This window comes from Penicillium cosmopolitanum (genome assembly GCF_028827165.1).
Source record: "Penicillium cosmopolitanum strain IBT 29677 chromosome Unknown utg000005l:1.0-4006212.0:1.0-4009387.0, whole genome shotgun sequence".
Taxonomy (NCBI): domain Eukaryota; kingdom Fungi; phylum Ascomycota; class Eurotiomycetes; order Eurotiales; family Aspergillaceae; genus Penicillium; species Penicillium cosmopolitanum.
In genome coordinates this window covers 3,275,872-3,296,319 of record NW_026622675.1, presented here as the reverse complement: position 1 = coordinate 3,296,319, position 20,448 = coordinate 3,275,872, and the positions used below count along the sequence as shown (strand labels likewise).

The window sequence follows — 20,448 nt, the reverse complement described above, 5'->3', positions numbered from 1 at the left end:
ATTGTTGTTCCTGGTGGTTGGATCGAAGGGTGTTCTTATCAGTGGAGCCGCATTCCGGGGGGCCGAATCCTGGTTTAGCGAGTCAAGTTGGTATCCAGTTGGCCGTGCTAATGCCAAGAGGCTGATCCACTGCAAGGAACAGGGAGATTCCGGCGAACGAGCTTGTTGAGGTGCTCACAATTGATAAGGTGGTCAAAAGCAAATCTGCACTGTCACGTCTTCATATCCACCTTGGGACCAAAATTGATGTATCCAGGAATTTGTCATGGGCGCGTAGTGCGGGAGGAAGATGGAGGCGGAGTCGGAGTCACGTCCATCCGAGCAGCTGGTGATAAGCTTCCTTTCGTTGATTGCAGGAAAGAAGTCGCTCCCGTACCGAGTACAGCGAACATTGAACAAGGAATCCCCGGGTCCAGAATTATGGTTCATTTAGATCGACACTAGTGAATCTGTCGGGAGGCATTGGCAGTCTGTAGCCGAGTTCATTAATTGCGGTGGCTGCATCTATACGTACTGGGGAGCCTCCAGAAAGAGAGATTTGAAAATTGAATCAATTCACCCAGTCCAAATAGACACCTTCTCAATCACCAATCATGCCAATCATCCTGTATTTCATATACCTCAGAATCTACGAATATCCTGAAGTATACTCGACCTGGGGCAAGATATTCACGTGATCTCACGTGACTGTGGCTTGACCCGTGAATTACTGTGGCTGGTGACTCCCGTGCTTGTTGTGGCTGTGGGTGTGGCGGTGCCTCGCGACACAAAAACTTCCCGCAAATCCTCCCCCCACCAAGGCAAACCTCCTCCACCCATCTTCAATCGCTACAAAAATGGCTCCGACTTCGATTGCGGATCTCGTGGCCGCCCTCCCCTCGGAGGAGTCCTGGGGCCCTGCCTCCTCCGCCGATAACATGCTGAACGGCGTCCCCTATGCCCCCTTCTCCAAGGGAGACAAGTTGGGCCGTATGGCCGACTGGACTGCTGAGTCTAAGGACCGTGAGCGCCAGGGTCGTCAGCAGTACAACCGCAACTTCAGAGGTATGTTTTGTTCTCCTCTCTTTTTATTTTTTATGTTTTATTTTGTCTTGCTTTGGTTTTGGCCAATTTTCATTTTCTGTGATGGCTGGATGATCGACTTTGAGAACCCACACTGACTATTTTTCTTTCGTCAATAAAGACCAGCAGGTTTACGGTGCCGGCTCCGGCAGTCTGTTCACCGTTGCCACTGCCGAGGACGAGTCCTCCTTCTCCGTCGTTGACAACACCCGTTCCTCGACCAAGCGTACCTTCGGCCGTGGCGGTGGTACCGTTTTCCGTGGCCGTGGTGGCCAGCGTGGTGGTATGGGCCAGCGTGGTGGCCGTGGCGGTGCTTTCCAGCGTGCCGGTGGTGGTCGTGGCAATGACCGCTTCTACGACAACCGTGGTGGCCGTGGTGGTCGCGGTGGCCGTCGTTTCGGCTGGAAGGACTACGACAAGCCCCAGCGCACTCGTGAGCCTTCGGTCAACATCCGCCCTGAGTGGCAGATGCTGGAGGAGGTGGACTTCACCCGTCTGTCCAAGCTGAACCTCGATGCCCCCGAGGGCGAGGACCTCGAGACCTACGGTTTCCTCCACTACTACGATCGCTCTTACGACAAGCCTCCTGTCAAGAACGCCGAGCGCAGAATCCAGGCCCTCGACCGTGCCGCTTACAATGTGACCACCTCCCAGGATCCCATCATCCACCAGCTGGCCGAGAAGAACGCCGCTACCGTCTTCGCTACCTCCGACATCCTCTCCATGCTCATGTGCGCCACCCGCTCCGTCTACTCCTGGGACATTGTCATCGTCCACCATGGCGACAAGATCTACCTTGACAAGCGCAACGGCGCCTCCTCGACCTGGTCACCGTCAACGAGAACGCCTACGACGCCCCTCTCGAGGTCTCCGAGACCTCCGCCAAGCACGACCAGATCAACACCCCCTCCGCCCTGGCCATGGAGGCCACCTTCATCAACCACAACTTCGCCCTGCAGACCGTCACCGAGAACGACCAGGCCAAGATCTCCTTCGCCCAACCCAACCCCTTCTACAACGAGGCCGAGGAGACCGAGCCCCTCGCCTCCAAGGGCTACAAGTACCGCAAGTTCAACCTCGGTCTCGAGCGCGACGAGGAGCCCCTCCAGATGGTCGTCCGTACCGAAGTCGACGCCGTCATGAAGAACCCCACCGGCGGCGCAGACCAACAACTCATCGTCAAGGCCCTGAACGAGTTCGACACCAAGGCCCCCGGCTCCGGCAACGCTCTGGACTGGCGCTCCAAGCTCGTCTCCCAGCGCGGTGCTGTCCTCGCCACCGAGATGAAGAACAACTCTTGCAAGCTCGCCCGCTGGACCACCCAGGCTATCCTGGCCCAGGCCGATGGCATGAAGCTCGGATTCGTGTCTCGCGCCAACCCCCGCTCCGCTGCTGGCCACGTCGTTCTCGGCGTCGTCGGCTACAAGCCTAAGGAGTTCGCTACCCAGATGAACCTGAACCTGGGTAACGGATGGGGTATTGTTCGCACGATCGTTGACCGTATTCGTGAGCTTGATGCCGATGAGCCTGCTGAGTCGGTTAAGAAGTACGTCCTCATCAAGGATCCTAACAAGTCTGTTCTCCGTCTGTACAGCGTTCCTCCTACTACCTTTGACGAGGATGATGAGGCCGAGATTGAGCAGGAGGAGAAGGCTGAGGAGTCTGAGGAGTAGAGAGAGATATCCATTCGATAATGTGCCTTTTCTGTCTGGACTAGATCCGAGTCCTATATTACTATTTCTTTCCTTTCTTCTCCTTGGATGTGCATATGTTGAAAAGTTTGATAACGACGATCTGTTACGATTGTGCTTGAATTCAATGTTTCCACGTCAAATTGTCCAGTCCAGTAGATGTGTTCCAGCCCGTACTACTACTATCAATACCTAGTAATACTACTAGGTAGCAGTGAGCAGTGACTAACCAGTGTATCATTATGAAGTACCCTAGAGTCTGCCATGCAAAATGGCCAAGTCATCACTACCTGAAATTGTTCGACATGGATACAGTAATCTAAAGCAAGATCAAAGGGATCCTATATAACTATTGAATTCTCATGCAGACCAAACAGATAAGAAATCTCAATGAGAACCAGATTTGACCTTGCTTCAATCCAATAAACCTAGGGACTCGGAAAGAAACAAGTGATGGAATAGAAGCAGATTGGTCTCGTGCGGTACACACTGGTACGCGCAGTACCCATCTGACTGTTTTCAAATATATACATCTCCAAAGCAGGATAAGAGAAGAGGAAAGGAATCAAGGAGACAAAGATGAAGAGTAGTGACACAGAAAAGAAGAGAAGAAAAGGTAAAAGTAGTATCATAAGAAAAGCCATCCAAAGGATGGAAGGTGGTGGGGGTGGAGATAAAATGAATATAGGAAAGAGAATCAGAAAATTTCTCAAAGAGAAAAGAAGAGTTCAAGTTGTTTGAAGAGAGATATCAAGAAAAGAAGAAAAAGGTCGGGCCCTCGGCCTTCCAACCATAGAAACCGAATCTCAACGGTTTAAGCTAGAATAATACACACAGCAAGAACACGCCAAAAGCAAAGGGTCTTTCCAGACATGAAATTTCGTAATCGTTTCTTAGTTTTCGCAAAGCTCGCTTTTTGATTGGGGTCTCCAGGGAATCTGGAGGAATCAGTCAAATCAAGAGTAAATCGCATCGTCGCGTTGGCGAATCATGCTCAGATCAACATTGGTGCCCAGAACACTGCTCAAGCAATCGATCAGCTCGAAATCCTCGACGACGGCACCGAAGCCGTAGCAGCGGACTTTAGTATTGAGTGTTTCGATGATGACCTTGATGTCATCGCGGCTGAGGGATGGGTAGAGCTCGTGGTTCTTCAGGCACTGTAGAGCCATAATGGGAGTGATTTGACCATCGGTGACGAGCTGGCGACTCAAGTTGAGGAGCGTGCCGAGGTTTGCGAGCGGTAGATCTGGTGCTTTATGGGGATATGGTTGTTCGGGTGTTGTGTTTGTTATATAGCTGGGCGGTGGGCAGGTAGCCATCAAGGCGTGCCCTGAGAAGGGCATATCCTCATCGTCGGCCTCGGTGATGGAGCGACGACAGAGATAGTCGGTGTGTTCACGGCAAGGACCTTCCAGACTATTTGTGGGTTAGCAGTGTGCAGATGGAGGTGGAAGGGGACAACGGGAACGGGACGCTCGGGGACTGGGGAAGAAGGATGTGGCGTACGTTAGAATAAAGTCAATCTGGAGCTGTGGGTCACTCTCAAAGGCGCCGCCCATCGCAGGGACCGGAGGAGCTGCTTGGCAAGCGGACCGATCCATCGCACCCATACTGTCGCTGGCACCAGCGTGGTAGATCTGTTGTGGGGGCGCAAAAGCCATCGCGGGCGAGATATCGGGGTGCTCCAGACCAACACTCCCACTACCAGCGGTAGGACTCAAACCAGGAGAAATGGAGGTTGCCGGGGTGGTGTGTTGGTGGCTGATCGAATTTGCGAGGCCGGCAGATTGCGAACCTGCGCTGCTGGCGGCGACGGGGCTGGACTGGAATGGGACAGGAGGGCGTTCCGCCCGACGCTGCTCGAGCTCGGGCTCGTAGTGGATGCCATGCGCGATGAGGATCTCCTTGAGGATATCATTCTCGGTGCGGACGGACTGCAGGACCTCCTTGTGTTGTTGCAGTTGAACATTTGCGTCGGAAATCTCCGTTGTGTAGGCCTCTCGTAAACGCGACACTTCCGTCTCCAGGGCTCGCATATATTGTTCCTTTCGTTCGCGATGGGTTCTGCGTCACGTTAGACGACGTGTGGGGTTTGAAAAGGACGACAGAATAGTGCATACCGCTGAGCCTGGCGGTTGAGCTCCTGTCGACGAGTCAAGGCCGGCTTGCTATCAGGTTTGGGACCGCGACGTTTCGGAGCCTGGGCATCTGGGGAGAAGTCAATATGTGTGCGGGTGCATATCTAGGGGAATCGGGAGTGAAATTCACCTCGCGGGCCTTTTTTCACAGCAGCCGCAGGGGGGGTTATTGTTACCACCACCGAAGAGCTTGAAGAATTCGCCGCCAAAACCGGCTCTTGTTGGGGTGGAGGGTTGTTCTGCGATCGATCGCACCGAGCTCCCGTCGGGCGGGATGGCCCGGCGCAAGGAAGTCAGCATGGACGCCATGAGGTTGGGTATATTATGCGGAGAGGAGAGAAGAAAGGCAGAGGAAAGTCAAAAGTCAATAATCAGTAGTGAAGCGCAGGTTATCGAGTAGACTGTAGGCAGTTGACAGTAGCAGTAGCAGTAGCAGCTTGATACCCAGACGAACACCCCCAGACCAGACCAGACCAGACCAGACCATGACCATAAGAAATGCTAGACTCACCAGGCAGATGTTGCATCTGGTCCATGGGATACACCCCACCGTTAGCCATGATGCCAGTGAGTAGGGAGTGTGTGGAGTGGAAGAGAGGAGTACAGTAGAGTAAAGGGAAGAAAAGAGAAGAAAGTCGGGGCAAGCACAACCGTTGAGAAGTGGATGTGATCGATCGGTCTTGGCATGACCTGCTACTACCACCGTCGATACTACGAAGTACCTCTTGTCGATACTCTACCCTGTCGAATCTACTCTGTCGATACTCTGTCGACTGTCGACTGTCGAGGACCCCTGTCGACTAGTCCGCTAGCTCTGACAAATACATGGAGATCCTCGTCCATGTCTCTGCCCCGAGCAGCGCCGCGGATGATGTGCGATACCGTGCCCAGATCGCCGCCATCATGGCTCTTCAGCCAGTCTCCGCTGCTGCTACTCCTGCTACTTCTCTTGCTTCTCTCTCCGGGACACCCGCTCGCCCCGGTTCCCCTGCAGCTGCAGATCCCCGACCTCAATCTCCCTCTCCCTCTGGCTTTCCCTCCTCTCGCCCGGGCCAGGAAACTGGCCCAGGCACTGGTCCAGCCTCCGATCTCCAGCGGGTCTCCAGTCCTGTTCGCTTGGACACCATCGGGCCCGAGGCGCTGGCCCCGGCGCCTTTAGTTCGTCCGCAGCAAGAAACAGCGTCCACTTCCAATTACCTTCCCACATCCAGTTACAATTCCCAAGAAAGTCTAGTCAGCGTCATTCTAGACTCACAACCATCGGAACAACCTCCAAATCCTTCATGGCCTGAAGACGATCCTCGTGCCCCGACTCCACCCCACCCCCCTACCTACCGGCACTCGGCGCAAGCTAAAGCTAGCCTGGTCCCTGCACTACAATCAGGCCTGGCTAGCCCTGGGCCACCCCCCAAACGCCGCCGTCTCGAAGCCGAGGCCGAGAGAGAGGCAGCCGCCCCCAACATCACAACCACGGCTCATGAGGCATCGCTCCTCCACTCTCTCCCTATCAAAATCACTCCCCCACCGCCCCCAATCTCCACCTCTCCCTTCATCACCCACATCACTCCAACCCTGTCCATGCTCACTCAGCGACTCAAGCCGGAAAGAATATACAAACCTCTCCGACAAACTAGAGATCTGGATAAACTAGAACGGGGGTACTGGGCTCTCCGAATTCCCATTCACACAGCACCAAACCAAGACTCAAACCTAGCCCAGTCTTCTGCTGCTGCTGCTGCTGCTGCTACTTCACCCAACCCAACCCAAAAGCCCTGGGACATCCCCTCCTTCTACCGCTTCTGGTCCTTCCTATCAGACTTCATCGGAAAAGACGCCCGAGCTGGCTGGGGCGTATGGTGTATCGTCGAGCAAATCAATAAAGCAGATCCCACTGCTAGTTCCGATACTAAAGAACAATCACAATCGCAATCACACTCACTACCCTCAACTGCATCAACTGATATAGACAATCCCTCTCCCCCTCCTCCTTCCAAACACACAGGTACACAAGCTGCCACTTCCACTACCACCCCCAAAGACACTCCCATCCCTGGACCTGAATCTCTATCCCTCTCGCTAAAATTGTATGCATGGGGCGAAGTCGCAATGCATGTCTATCTCCTGCTGTTCCTAGCGAGTGAGCGGAGGGTTAAAGGGATGGGCGCTGAGTGGCGCGATTCTGGGGAGAAGGTTGTCATCAGTATGCCGTGATGTGATGATCGGATCGGATCGGATCAAAGGTGATCTGTCCTAATTTGGTTCAATATGCATATATTTATTTTTTCGATGTACGATGTACGATGTACGATGATGTTAATGACAATATTACTATGACTGAACAATGAGAATGAGAACTTTGGAATGAGAGTTCTTGAATGTAAATTTCCCTGTCTCCAGGGCTGGTTCTACTAGTATACACCCCGACAACTCGAACTTGAACTTGCAATTATTGCTCCCAGGAGCACCTACTAGTACTAGTAGACATTCCAGTACCACACGTGCTACACTGACGGTACTTTTACTCCTAGTCCGAGTCCCCTTCCCCTCTGTCGTGTTTCATTCTACCGAGAACAGATGAAACACAAACACCCTACGAACCGGGATGAAACGATGACCAGTTTGCAACTCAATTCACGATCGAATGATATTGTACATCGAAACGAACTTTCGAACTTTCAAATAGAAAGGGTCCAGGTCCAGATTCAGGTCCGGGAGTTTTTGAGACCAGATGAAAAGAGATAGGAAATGAAAAGAAAGTAGACGAAAAGGAAACAAGAAGTAGTAAAATGGCCCAGGCTGGGTCAGCCCAGGCTACACCTGGAGCATGGTAAAATCAGAGGTGTGAAAAGAAAATGGGAAAAGAAAAATAAAAGAACGGAGTACTGCAAATGTGGTCCCGAACTCGAGGGAGAAGTAAGATCTCGATAATTCGAAGAGAAAATAAAAAAAAATGAAAAGGTGAGGAAAAGAAAAAAAAAAAAGAAAAGAAGTTCAAAAAAAGAAAGGCGTGCCGTGCGCAGTAAAGTAAGTTTCCCGTTCATCCGATCCATTGCGCCACACACCAGTTAGAAGAGAACAGAGCAGAACAAACAGCCAGAATAGACAGAATAGAATTGAGCAAGGCGAAGAAGCAGACATCATCGACCTAAGCCGAGTCCAGTCAAGTCAAGTCGCTATGTCCATGTGAGTGAGCCCAGGATAACAGAAGACTAGTGCTAATAGTTCAGCTCTCCACTACCGGACCCACCCACCGCATCGAGATCCTCATAGCTCTTGATACTCCGCCCCTGGACCGCTTCACGCGGCGGCATAGGCTGCTGCGCACCACCTGCACCCATTGCATCGGGGAACGGGTTATTGCCGACCATTCCGGCGGCAGGATGACCCGAGGGAGGGTAACGGCCCGCGCCGTGCATGTTAGACATGCGGACAGGGCTGAGTCGACCGCTTCCGTTGGGCCGCCGGCGGTCGTACGGTCCAGGTCGAGGATGGTGGCGGATATTTCCTCCGCGGCGCATGGCACCAGGATGGTGGAGACCAGGACCGTCGCTGGAAACCATCCCATTGCCCCAGGGACCTCCGTTCCTGGACATCATGGGCATGCCCGTGCCCCGAACTGCGAATCCGCCGGGTACGTCTGGGTTGTAGGTATATGCCATCATTCCATGTCCGTGTGACGGGCCGCCTGGGCCGAACGGGTTGTCCTCGTTCTTCTTGGGGTCAGGGTGGGGTATCACGAGACGCGATGGGTCTGTAGCGAATCTCTTTACAAGTGCCATCTGGAAAAAAGGGTTAGTGGGTGCCATGAACAATTGTTGAATATTCGAAAAAGAAAACTCACCTCACTAGTGATATTCGCCCGGAATGCTTGGTGGCCCGGGTTCTTGGGCGGTTGGCCTTCGGCTCCACGTCCGGTGGTGTGATTGAGCCAGAAACGCTCGGCCGCGAATTTCTTTGAGCAATTTGGCAGTTTGCAGTCGAAACGAAGTTGCTTTCCCTCATCGGTGCTCACAGTGCGCTTCAGAACGTGGTTGGCCAATAATTCGTCAACAGTGGCCTCTTCGTCATCCATGCAGTTGAATTTGCGCAAGTCGACGGATTGCGGGTCCAAAATCAGACCCAGTCTATCTTCGAACCTCTTTACATGCTTGAAAGCAGTTTGCAGCTGCTTCTCGTTCTTCGAAACGGGTCGCTGGTTTCGTCTTTCTTGCGGCGACGACTCTCCATCCTCCGGCAGCTCCTCGTCTTCGGCAGGGAAGTCTGTGCCGTTGACACTAGCATCAGCGACATCCTCAGCGCGCTTAGAAAGAGTGCCGCGTGGTCGACGAAGGTGACCTTGGCACTTTTGGGTAAGTCCATGAACCGAGTCACTCTCATACACACAGTAAAAGCAGAAGTTGTGGACTCGTCGCAGGTACTCCACCATCAAGTCCAAGTTCTTCTTTTGCACCAAAAGCTCCATATCGTCGACATCATTGTTTTGGTGCGCTTCCTTCTCTTCACCCTCCTCTAATTCCCCGTCCTCGGCATCCTCGTCGAATCCATTATCCTGCTTGATGCTGACTGGGCCAGTGACAGGAGGCTGCAGCCAGCCCTTTCTCTTCAAGTCCTCAATGCGTTCTTCGATCTTGGTAGCTGCGCTGGCGTCATAACCCAACACTTCGGTCAATTCAGCATCCAGCTTTTCAATCAAACTCTTCGCAAGGCTCAGGTCGGCTTCGATTCTTTTCGGGGCGGAGTACAAGTCCCAAAGTGTTTTCTTGGCAAGGGGAGGTGGGTTATGAACTCCCATGTGGCAGGTGAAGTCACCATGCACCGGATCATGGATCTTCTTCTCATTCACAGCTTCGAGAGCTTTCTCGGCCGTGTTGGTGACGGAATTGCCATTGCCAGTGTGGTCCTGGTCAATTTCAAAGTTCTCGCCCTCCTCGTCGCGGCCATCACCACGCTCCACGACATTCATCGTATCTGCCGCGGGGTGCAGCATGACCCATCCCATGCGGTGGAATTTCTTCTTTGGCCTGGGATCGGCAAGACTGAGCCATTTGAAGCCACCATCACCCTCTCCAAGATGCTCCTTGCAAAACTCCTCGATCTTATCGCGGCTGATATTTGGAGCCAATGTCTTGATGAGCAGGGTTGGTTGAGAAAGGGTCTCGTCGCGCAGATCCGCTCCACGAGCTGGGACTAGATCTTGACCACCTTGGGTTTCACCAGCAGTGGTAGTCTCGCCCTCCTCCTTCTCAATGACACCACCGGCGCCGTCGTGCTCGCTCTTGTGGATTCCTTCCAAAGAGAACTCATCAAATACACCTTCGTTCAAATCACGCTCCCATTGCTCAAAGCCTCCCTTCCGGAAAGCGAGGAGGCGGCTGCGGATGGGGTTCCGCAGCTCATCGTTGTAGCGTTCCTTGAACCATTCGTCGTCCCGGTGCTTCCGAACAAGAGTTCGCGTGAACTTGATGAGATAGTCCTTGTAATCCTTCTCAAGTTCAGCCTCTTCCTTCTCTCGGTCCTCCAAGGCCTCACGCTCCCCTTTGATGCCATTGGTAATTCGGTTTGCCTCTCGATCCTGTCGCCACCACAGGCGATATTCTTTGAGTTCTAGCTCGAATTCGACGGAGAGCGGATCGGGGTATACAATCGGCGGTGAGCGGTTGCGATTCCCGGGGTGTATGTGTCTCTGGATGAGAAGGGCGAACGTCGGCGTTCTCGGGGGCGTCCTTCGCGAGGACCATAGCTGTCTCTCGGACGGCGATCCGAAGGTTCATAGCGATCGATTCTGGCGGGAGACCGCGAGCGACCATGGCGACGGCGACGATCTTGGGGGGCTGGGGGAGGAGTCAGCATTGAAGAGTTTCAGCAACGGGGAAATAAAATTGTGTCCTACAAGGAGATCGGCGTCGAAATTCCCCGGACGCTCGTCCGAGATACGAATCTCCATCTCGGGGTCGTCCCGGAGACATGTGGTCGTCGAATGAATCCATCTCGGCGGAGGGATTCCTGATGATTGGTGATAAGCAGTTCACGGCTTCTGCCGCAACCGAAAATGCTCAGAAGCCCCTAGAAGGGTAGCTGGATGGTGTTATGAGCCAGCAAGGTAAGGTCGTGTGCTGGATAAGCCGACGGAGGTCTGGTGAACAGTGTGAAAGAGCTAAGATGTTCCATCGTCAATGTCAGATCGAGCAAATCGGAAGAAAAGCGGAAGGAGATCGGTGTATTGCAGCTGATGGTTTCAAGAAGGACAGAAGAGACAATGTGATCGGGGATTGGATATAAACAAGATGAAGTGGCCGTCGGTACGGCAGCTCCCGAATGGAGGAAGCATGTCTTGACCGGATCAGGCGAGTGTGGGGAGATTAAGAAGATGGAAAGAAGGGCATGGCATCTCGAGCATGCGCTAGAGAATAGTAGAAGAAAAGGAATTGCGCGAGCTCACGAAAGCGCGAGGCCAAAGCGGCGCAGTTGCGGTCTTCGGGGCAGCAGGCAGAAAGATGAAGCGGGGAAAACAGATGATCGGATAAAGGGGGGGAGCCACGAAAGGGAGGAATGGGAAAGGGTAAAAAAAAGGAAAGGCAACCTACAAGAAGCCTTAAAAGAAGCGATTGAGGCAGTGACAAGCTCTCAAGAAGGGAAGATGGAGATGGAGATGGAGATGCGAAGGGGAGCGACAAGCTGACTGGGGCGGAGGTGATATGCTAGTCCGGATGGGGTTAGCGGGTCACCTGACAAGGGAGTATACAACGTGACTCAAAATCAGGTAACTAAAGTTGACAAGAGTAGGTTTAAAAGATCGGAGAATTGAGAATCGAGAGTCGTGAGAGAGGCGGACAATATTGAGGATACTAGTAGGTAGACAGGGGTAATGGTGGACAAGAAGGACATGTCCAAAGGGGGACACGGCGGGCTGGGGGCTTTGTTTCACATCAAATACTCTAGATGACAGGCTGTTCCTGGTCAGTAGGGAAAGTATCTACAAACAGGTTATGGGCAGCTGCAGAAGGAATATAAGCGCAGTCTTACATAGCTGCGATTGCATTCTTTGTCTCGATCTTGACAGACGATGCATATTCAGCATGTATGACAAAAGTACTAGAATATAGGCCTAACCCTAAGTGGGATATCAGAAGACAAGCAAAGAAATAGCTTAGCATAAGAAAAGATACCATTAGTAGGATTCTGATAGAGCGACTCTGATCCGGCTGCAACATTCAGCCGCACTCTCAAACTAAATTCCAATTGCGACTGATACTGCAGGCGTCTCCGAGTAGAACAGAGAAATGGAGGACAGAAAGAACAGGTGCACCTAGGACGTGGGGACTCGCTGGTCCTAAGACTTTAGAAGAGTATTAAAATATACTTTGCAAAACTATGTTCTATTATGTAAAATTGAATTCCCAAATATGACTTCAAAGAAGGCTTGGTGGATTAACCATATATTGGATTGGAACCCCAAGGCTTCGAAGTCTGATTGCCATTCATGAGCAGCGATCGGTGAATTATGAGGTAATCAAGTGATGTACTATCCATAATTTTGCTAGTATCGTATAAAATAGAGACTGATTAATTATCTATGGATGTTCCAAGATTAACAAAAGAAATACCTCTATTTGCTTCTCACTATACCCTTTGTACCTAGTACCCACAGAGTGACTATTTTTCAAGATTCAATTGCGCCAGCTGATCCATACCTACAAACTTAAATAATGCTACTAAGTTATTGTCAAAGAAATCCTCTCTCCTTCGCACAGCCCTGCACTACTAGTACTGCACTTAGTATATCTACTCTACTCCACCATTCCCCAAGGCCCGTGCACACCGGATAATCACCCGCCTCCCCCACATTTCACATTCCACAAAGCACCGCACCGCACTGCACTACACTACACCGCATCACACCAAGCTCACAATGGGCGACCTCCTCAGCTCGCGCTGGGCCCCCAGCGCGAGCAACCCCAGATCATCCAACAATTACACCCTCCGCCGGCCACGCTCCGAAAACCCAATTCGCAACCACACCCACACCCCAGCCTCACCCTCAACCTTCTCCTCACCATCCCGCAAACCAAGTCCCCGTCCAACACCACAGCACCAGCACCACCAGCTCCACCAGCTGCCCCCCTCACGAAGAACTATCCCGCTTCATGAAAATCGTCTCCCGTCTACGCTGGAAACTCCCCTTCTTAGCCGAAGCATACAGACTAGCAACAATGACCGCACCAGAGAACTATGGCGCAGACTCGAATCCAAATCCAAATCTAAGCGCAGAAATCGCACACGCCCAAATCATGTTCAAAATCGATTTCCACGAATACTACGCCCTCCTCGAACGGGCTATTGTCCATTTACTCGCAATTTTCAATATCAGCGTTTCATCGCGTCGACCTGCTCCTTCCCCTGCTCAAAGCCTACACACGACTACCTTCGCCAACGGCACCGGCACCGGCACCGGCACAGGAACACACCGCTACCACGCAAACGTCCTCCAAGCCCTAGAAGAAGAAACAACACCCCTGACACCGGTCCTAGGATCCGGAAAGACAATCGCGTTACTACGGCAAGCGAAACAGTTACGCAATCGGTGGAAGACGGCTGATATGACTGCTGAAGAGAAAGGGCGGGATCCCCAGTCTGATCGGGATCGGAGTCGGGATGAGGTACTTCCGCTGTCGAGTTACAACTTTGAAGAAATTATTATGGGGATTTTTGCTGGGCTTGAGGAGGGGTTTGCCCGGGCTCAGGCACATGTTGAGCTTTGTCGACGGCCTGAGGAGGAGGAGGGGGCTGGGGCTGGGGCTGGGGCTGGGGGAGGTTCGGAGGCGGATTGGGAGTTTATGGTTGATGCTATGGATTGGGAGGCTGTTTAGTACCATACCAACTACGGAGTACATCTGTATTAACTAAGACGGTAGATGGTCTTGTCTGCGGCTTGCATAAGATGGTGTTTGGGATGGGGGTTCGGTTTAGATTTCGCATGGGTCAGCGCTGGTTTCGCGGCCTTTCTTTGTTTGCTGGACATATGTCTTTTTTTCCACCGTGGCTGTATCTACAAAGCAAACGAATTTTCTTTCATGGGGTGGGGGTATTATGGGGACTAGGTTGTACTTTTGTACATATTACTTGGTTCTGAATGGTCATGCTTGACGCCTTGGCTCAGATCAGATCGGGCCAGGTCAGTCAGGTACCAGAGTCAAAAGGATATCGGACCAATGATTATCTCATGTCATATTCTAATCTACAGAATACATGCTACATAATTTACTACCTTAGTACTAGCAGTTTAGTTTATTTTAGTTTCCATTGGCAGTATGGGCACCGGGACTATCCCTTCCTCCACCCTTTGAGTAGGTACTACAGTCTGGCAACATACCAGTAGGTAAGAAACTGCAATATAGAACAATGTCTTCATTCAAATGGTATAAGCATGACAAATTGGTCCCATATCCATCCATCAAAAAACGAAAAAAAAAGAAACACATAAAACACAAACAGAAAATCATCTCATCCAGATTCATAAAAGATCAAATAAATCTGTTTTTCCAATGAAGGATACCCTCTCTCTAAATTCCCAGCCTAGCCCAGCCCAGTCCAGTCCAGCCCGGAACACAACAGAAAAGCCATACAGACCCAGAACCAGAAGACACCGAGAAAGTCGCATAAGTGGAGAGAAAGAACAGAAAGGGGACGGGGGATAATCATGAATAAGTCAATTCCGGAGAAGTCATTCGCGATAGGAGACAATTGGGTAATAATAAACATAAGTGCGAGCTGCAATCAAAGTCAAGACAGTCAAGCGTGCGTACTGTCGATCATATACACAGGGTGAGGAGAACGCTGAGCGAGATTAATTCTCAAGGTTCCAGTTGGTTACCATGTTTTCTCTTCTCTGCTTTTCATAATTTGCCCATCCACAATCACAGCCGCGGTCAGGCCAGTCACAACTAGTAACTGGAAAGAATATGACGATCATGGCGATGCGGTGCGGATGGTGGAAATGAAAGCTCGCGATATTCCAGTGTCAGTCATTCTGATAGGAGAGGAGAGAAGAGAAGAAAAGAGGTCTCGAAGACCCATGGACCATGGAAGAAAGGGAGGAAATCTCAACCAGCGACCCCTCGCGGAAATACTTAGGGCGAGAAATTGCTTTGCTTCCCAGCGTAGAGTTATAAACAAACAAGTCAGGAGGAAGGAGGTTGAAGATTCAAGGTTGAAAAGAGTCAATGTGAGGTTGGAGAGGGTAAGTAGAGCACATTGAGTTGAAGGTAGAGAGTAGAAGAGAAAAGGGGTTGTGGGTTATCGCTCGCTCGAGAAGAAAAAAAGAAACCATAATCAAAGTTAAGACAAAAAGGACACAACAAGGGGAGACAAATAACAAAAACACAGTCCAGAAAGCGTCCATCCATAAAGCCGTCGTCACAACAAAAGGAAAATACATAGGAAAAATGATATATCATCAACGAGAATCATGTACACCCAACCCTATGTACAGGGTTAAAGTATATTTCATGAGCCAAGCCAGCAGTTCCGAGGAAGAGGCACTTAGCCATCCTCATCCGATGGGTCGGCAGATTCTTGCTCGCTTCCATCGGCGCTGGCAAGCGTCTTGGTCTTCTTGGGGTTGACGTTCTCATCGTTGACTTCACTTGATTTGCGCTTCTGCGCGGATCCGTTCTCGCCCTTCAGTATATCTTCCAACCCATCACCTCCACCTTCAGCCGCCTTCTTCTCCATCGCGGCAACCTCGTCAGCAGTCAGGAAGCGGCCACCAGGGCCACGGGGTCGACGCATGGCGTGGTTATGTCGTGATTCGTGCAGGTATGGCTTGCGGCCCTTGGATGTCAGACGCAGTTGTTCTTCAAGCTTCTGTCGCGCAACACGGCGCTTGAGAATGCGATGGAACTGCTTCGCGTTGACGTATAGTGGTGACTCTTCCTGGTTGGTGCTGGCCACCATCTCCGGAGATGGGTGACCCTGGGCCATGGCCTGGGGAGGACCTCCGGGGGGAGCCACGGAGGCACGGCTAATGTGGTTCAGGACGGGTTGGGCACTTTGTACATTGGGGCTACCACCGACATGGCTCATTCGACGCTGGGCCATCTGCGTATTTGGCGCCATCGGAACACCGCTACCCATGGGTGGCATCTGTCCCGGCATCTGCGGCGGCGATCGAGGGTTGCGGTCCTGCTTCATCGGGACACCAGGGGCCATTCGAGGAGATCCTCGCTGCCCCTGAGCCATTTGACCCGCCATGGAATCCTGGTGCATAGGATAGAACTGACCCGAGGCAGCGGCGGTGGCCATGGCGGCAGCCTGGGTAGGCGAGATACCATACCCTTGGGGCATGGCGGCGGGGACACCATATCCCTGGGGGGAAATTCATCTGTTGATGAACGCCGCCGGGCGCATTCTGCTGTTGCTGGTAGTGCTGTTGGGATGGAATGATAGGAGAAGTCTGGTGAGCGGGATGTGTCTGTTGCATCTGAGGCGGAGCGTTGGTTGGCGACGCCATGGACCCGACGGGAGGTCCAGCATTCGGGGGACCAGCTTGGTAAGGACCGGGCAAGTGTGAGGGAGCATGCGGATGTTGGCCATGAGGCTGTTGATATTGCGGCGGGTACTCCATGATGGGCTGTAGTAACGGGGTTGTTTCCGTTGCACAGTCGCGCGGTACCGAAACAAGGATGGATTCGGGGCCGGGGGGACGATCTACTTTACCCCGAAATCACCAATCAGATGAAATGAGACGTTGAGCGACGCGACGGATTGGTGCGCCGTTGGCGAAGGAGAGACAAGAAGCTCGAAGAGCGCGAGCTTTTGTTTGGTAGAAGAGCCGGGACTATATCACGGCGCGTGCAGGCGGGGCGGGAATCACCACACTCGTCAACTGAGATGATTCGACGTGGGGACACGACGGTCTGCAGCCTGTCGGGCGATCGCGTCAGCAAGAGTCTGGCGCTGCAGCAGCGGACGGTCACTGGGTTTTGGCACAGTGGGGACCAAAGGAAATCACGGCGCGTACCTTAACGGAACCAAACAAATGGACAAAGGGGGTTGAGGGTGTGAGGGCAACGGCTTCGAGGCTTCGTAGCTTCCCGCACGATCTTGAACGGAGGGATTAGCGGTTTTGAGCAAACCGATACCAGGACCACGGGTGTAACGTGGTTGGGCTGTGATGCAGCCGGGGGGTCGAAGTGGCCCCTCTGGATATGATGCGTTGTCCGTCTACCACCCCGCGGAGGGCTGGAGGGCTGGGAACTATTTCAGGCGCTGCGACCGCAGTTCCGAGGTTTGATCTTCTTTCAACCTCGCTGGGCGCAAAGAGCACACACAGTCAAGGGTTGAGGCAATGCGAATCTGGGCTAGCGGGAGTGCTAAACAATGCGACTCCAATGTCAGAGCGCCGTCACTGTGAGTGTCAGTATGCATTCGGTATGAACTGGGAGTGGTGCTATGTTGTGTTGTCAAGTTGGGACCAAACTTGGTCTTCTTTGTCTATTTTCCTCTCTTTTCTTTTTTTTTTTTTTTCTGTAATTTTTCTTTCATTTTTTGGGGGGGAACCCGGGCATACCCAGGATAACACCGGAGTGGGTTAGGCCGCGACGGGCAGAGAGGCAATGGGCAGTGGGAGTGGCAGTGGCAGTGGCCGCGGCCGTGGCAGCGGGTAGAATGGGATGTATGCGTTGGCACGGGAATTTGGAGGGTGCAGTGAACTTACCAGGATGATCGGCTCTGCAGACAGATCGAACTGGACAAGGCGACAAGGGCCGAGCGAATTGATTGGCGTGAAACTAGCAGCTGTTAGAATGCGATGCGATGCGACGAAAGGCGATGATGTCAAGCTCAATGCCAGGGACGCGTGCAAGGCGAAGCGATCGGGTAGAAACACGAAACAAAAGACAGTAAAGGCAAGCTCGAGTCAAGGCGCGCGCATAGAAGATTCGCGTTCAGCCAATGACAGAGGGATAGGAAGGGGAGGAGGGGGTAAGGAAGATGCGGCGCATGCGACCGTGGGTGGTGGGAGATGTGGGTGGTGGAGGAGGCGCGTTGTTATGCTGTTGGTGGGCGCGCGCAACGTGGGATTGGAGCAAGCTGGGACTTACCTGGAGACCAAGGTGGGGGAGATGGTAGGAAATGGCAAATGGGAAGGGAGAAGAACGTGGATATGGATATTCTCCGGGTCAAACGATCAAGGGATCGAAGGGCGAAGATGATTGGGGAGAAGAGATGGGAAGTGCAGGTGGAGGTGAAGTCAGTGCTAGGCGGTGTGATGTGGGCAGTAGCAGGCAGTAGGCAGAGTAGGCAGAGTAGGCAGAGTAGGCAGTAGTAAGGTACAGTAGAGGGAAGGTAGAGATAATGAATAGTATAGTAAAGCAGTATAGTAAAGCAGTAACAGTAAAGTAGCAAAGCAGTGCAGTATAGTATAGATAGTATGCTAGTACTCACGATTGGTTGGTGCAACTGGACCAGATGCGAAGGAAGGCTCTGTGCGATGGTTGGAGGGCGAGCTGGAGAGGGCGACCAACGAGAAGAGGCAGAGGGAGAAAGGCGAAAAGGGGGCGATGGGGCATTTTGTACATTCACGTTGACTGGTGAGTTATTCGGGTTACCGTGGGCTTACATTGGGGATACCATGTGGTTACCAGTAGGTTACTGGTTTGACCAGAGGGGAAACCTTTCATTGGCTTATTGGGGGCAGTGTACCCACTAGAGTGTGTATCTATGACCATACCATACGGCTGACCGCTCCGGGCTTCCGGGTCATGTGCACCAAAAGGGGAGACTCCGCCGAGTCAGCTACGTAGACTATCTCAGCTGTACTCAGTACTCGTACTCAGCTACTGTGGTCACCGTAGGTCCAAGTTCCCGAGTACCTACACTACGGTGAGTACACAGTACTCACCCCATTCGGCCCCATCTGGCCCCCCATTCCATCATTGCCATCTGGACTGCCCCAGGGTGCCGCAGGGTGCTACGATGATATCACACCAACGCTATCCCATGGATTCCCGTCACTATCACTATCACTATATCGAAGGATGACCAGTGTGAATGCTACTCGTATGAATATCCCTGGCTCTATATATCTACTCTGTATCCAGCTGGGGCGGGGAACTTCCGAGTACGAGGCCGCCTGCGTGGTGTGGGACTGGCAGCAAAGGTCCTTACTATATGCAGTCTATCAGTCCCATGTCACTACCATACTGGACAAGGATATCATTCCAAGGTTGCCAATATAAATGTTAATGTAATGAACAAATACTAGTACTAGAAGTTCTCAATATCATCTAGATTACTAGTATCATCTCCCCACGTGCCAACCCAACCTTAGCCGCAGCCATTCAGCGTGTGACCCGCCCGATCGTGACCCACGTGTGAAGCTTGTCAACCATCCCAGTGTACGGAGTATTCAGTTCAAGTTGAATAGAGATAACTACGAGTAGTAGACCATCAGTTAGTATCTAGACTAGTACTACCAGTGGGCAGTTCTATCAAGAACTATCTAGTACTCGTACCAGTACTAGCTACTAGTATGCGCTGCCACTGGCACTGGCACTGGAGTGACTCGGCAGTCCGATATATATGTATCCGAGTCAGCTGATCTTCTAATATTTGAGTAGACTCAAGTTCAACTCCAAGTTCCAAGGTCAATATGCTATTATTAGTAGTACTAGTAGCCTAGAGCATACCTAGAATTCGAGACTCCGATTCATTACGATCATATAATCCCACCTCCAATTGAGCCATTCTGAGTCTACTGTTCCATGGACTACCCCAGGCCCCAGGTTGGCGCATTCCGCACTCCTCAGGCTCAAAAATACCTCGATCTGCATAGTGCATCAGCCTCGAAAATTCATTCTATATAGCTCTTCCAAGCATCCCTGGATCCTCTATAATACTGGTAGTATGGATCCTTGCATACAATACCCTAGGCATCCAGTGCACCAGAGCTGGAGTCCGCAAAGGCGGTGTTTACCTCAGCAAGGGGCCTCAGGTGCCAGTGGCTTTTCCGCATGAACAGGACGACATCTCGACAATCGCATTTACTCCTTTGTCTCTCGTCTCTCCGTTTGCGCGGCTTGCATTCGACTGTCAAAGAGGTCCCTCCCTCTCTGTCCCGAGGGACTTACCCATCCCACTCCGCCACCCCCCGACGCGAAAATCCCATACATGACGTCTTTGTTGACATCCACGGTTCACTCCCTCCTCCCCACAAACCACTCGTCGACTTTCCCCGGCCATTCGACCACGTCCCACACCCCCGTGCAATTACGCCGTATCTACGAGCCCAAACGCGCTCGCGCTCGCGCTCCTGGCGGAGTCCGCGCACCGCTGTGACACCCCCGTCACCGCTTGTGTCCATCCTCACTCCCCTCACTTGCGGAGTTGAGTCCCATACTACGACCGCTTGACCTGTGCTTTACACCCAGTGCATGGGGTAGTGGACAAGATGGCTCCAGGCGGCGGAGGTAATATTAAGGTGGTGGTCCGAGTACGACCTTTCAATAGCAGAGGTGAGTTTGCGCGGAAATTGAGGCCTTCTCCCCCGAGTGCCC

The 20,448-nt window shown here is 52.3% G+C and overlaps 7 protein-coding genes across 7 annotated transcripts; 3 read left to right on the top strand and 4 right to left on the bottom strand.

Moving 5' to 3' along the window:
- Positions 1–836: 836 nt before the first annotated feature.
- Positions 837–2,735, top strand: N7509_004238 (eukaryotic translation initiation factor 3 subunit D; the record flags this gene model as incomplete). Its single annotated transcript, XM_056628875.1, has 3 exons — positions 837–1,044; positions 1,184–1,843; positions 1,867–2,735. 3 exons carry the CDS (start codon positions 837–839, stop codon positions 2,733–2,735), a joined length of 1,737 nt encoding a protein of 578 aa, XP_056491609.1.
- A 974-nt stretch (positions 2,736–3,709) lies between these two features.
- flbB lies at positions 3,710–5,203 on the bottom strand (the record flags this gene model as incomplete). Its single annotated transcript, XM_056628874.1, has 4 exons — positions 3,710–4,172; positions 4,263–4,820; positions 4,877–4,964; positions 5,071–5,203. The coding sequence occupies 4 exons, from the start codon at positions 5,201–5,203 to the stop codon at positions 3,710–3,712; spliced, it is 1,242 nt and encodes a 413-aa protein (XP_056491608.1).
- Positions 5,204–5,258: 55 nt separating this feature from the next.
- On the bottom strand, positions 5,259–5,454 carry N7509_004236 (uncharacterized protein; the record flags this gene model as incomplete). The annotated part of the gene is given in 2 exon segments (XM_056628873.1): positions 5,259–5,395; positions 5,406–5,454. The coding sequence occupies 2 exon segments, from the start codon at positions 5,452–5,454 to the stop codon at positions 5,259–5,261; spliced, it is 186 nt and encodes a 61-aa protein (XP_056491607.1).
- A 265-nt stretch (positions 5,455–5,719) lies between these two features.
- Positions 5,720–7,105, top strand: N7509_004235 (uncharacterized protein; the record flags this gene model as incomplete). The annotated part of the gene is made up of 1 exon (XM_056628872.1): positions 5,720–7,105. The coding sequence occupies one exon, from the start codon at positions 5,720–5,722 to the stop codon at positions 7,103–7,105; it is 1,386 nt and encodes a 461-aa protein (XP_056491606.1).
- A 1,004-nt stretch (positions 7,106–8,109) lies between these two features.
- Positions 8,110–10,895, bottom strand: N7509_004234 (putative arsenite resistance protein Ars2; the record flags this gene model as incomplete). The annotated part of the gene is made up of 4 exons (XM_056628871.1): positions 8,110–8,673; positions 8,736–10,634; positions 10,699–10,725; positions 10,785–10,895. Coding segments are annotated over 4 exons (2,601 nt in total), but the record flags the coding sequence as incomplete, so codon positions are not given.
- A 2,209-nt stretch (positions 10,896–13,104) lies between these two features.
- On the top strand, positions 13,105–13,761 carry N7509_004233 (uncharacterized protein; the record flags this gene model as incomplete). The annotated part of the gene is made up of 1 exon (XM_056628870.1): positions 13,105–13,761. The coding sequence occupies one exon, from the start codon at positions 13,105–13,107 to the stop codon at positions 13,759–13,761; it is 657 nt and encodes a 218-aa protein (XP_056491604.1).
- A 1,672-nt stretch (positions 13,762–15,433) lies between these two features.
- Positions 15,434–16,517, bottom strand: hapB (CCAAT-binding transcription factor subunit HAPB; the record flags this gene model as incomplete). The annotated part of the gene is made up of 2 exons (XM_056628869.1): positions 15,434–16,258; positions 16,287–16,517. 2 exons carry the CDS (start codon positions 16,515–16,517, stop codon positions 15,434–15,436), a joined length of 1,056 nt encoding a protein of 351 aa, XP_056491603.1.
- Between the last annotated feature and the right edge of the window lie 3,931 nt (positions 16,518–20,448).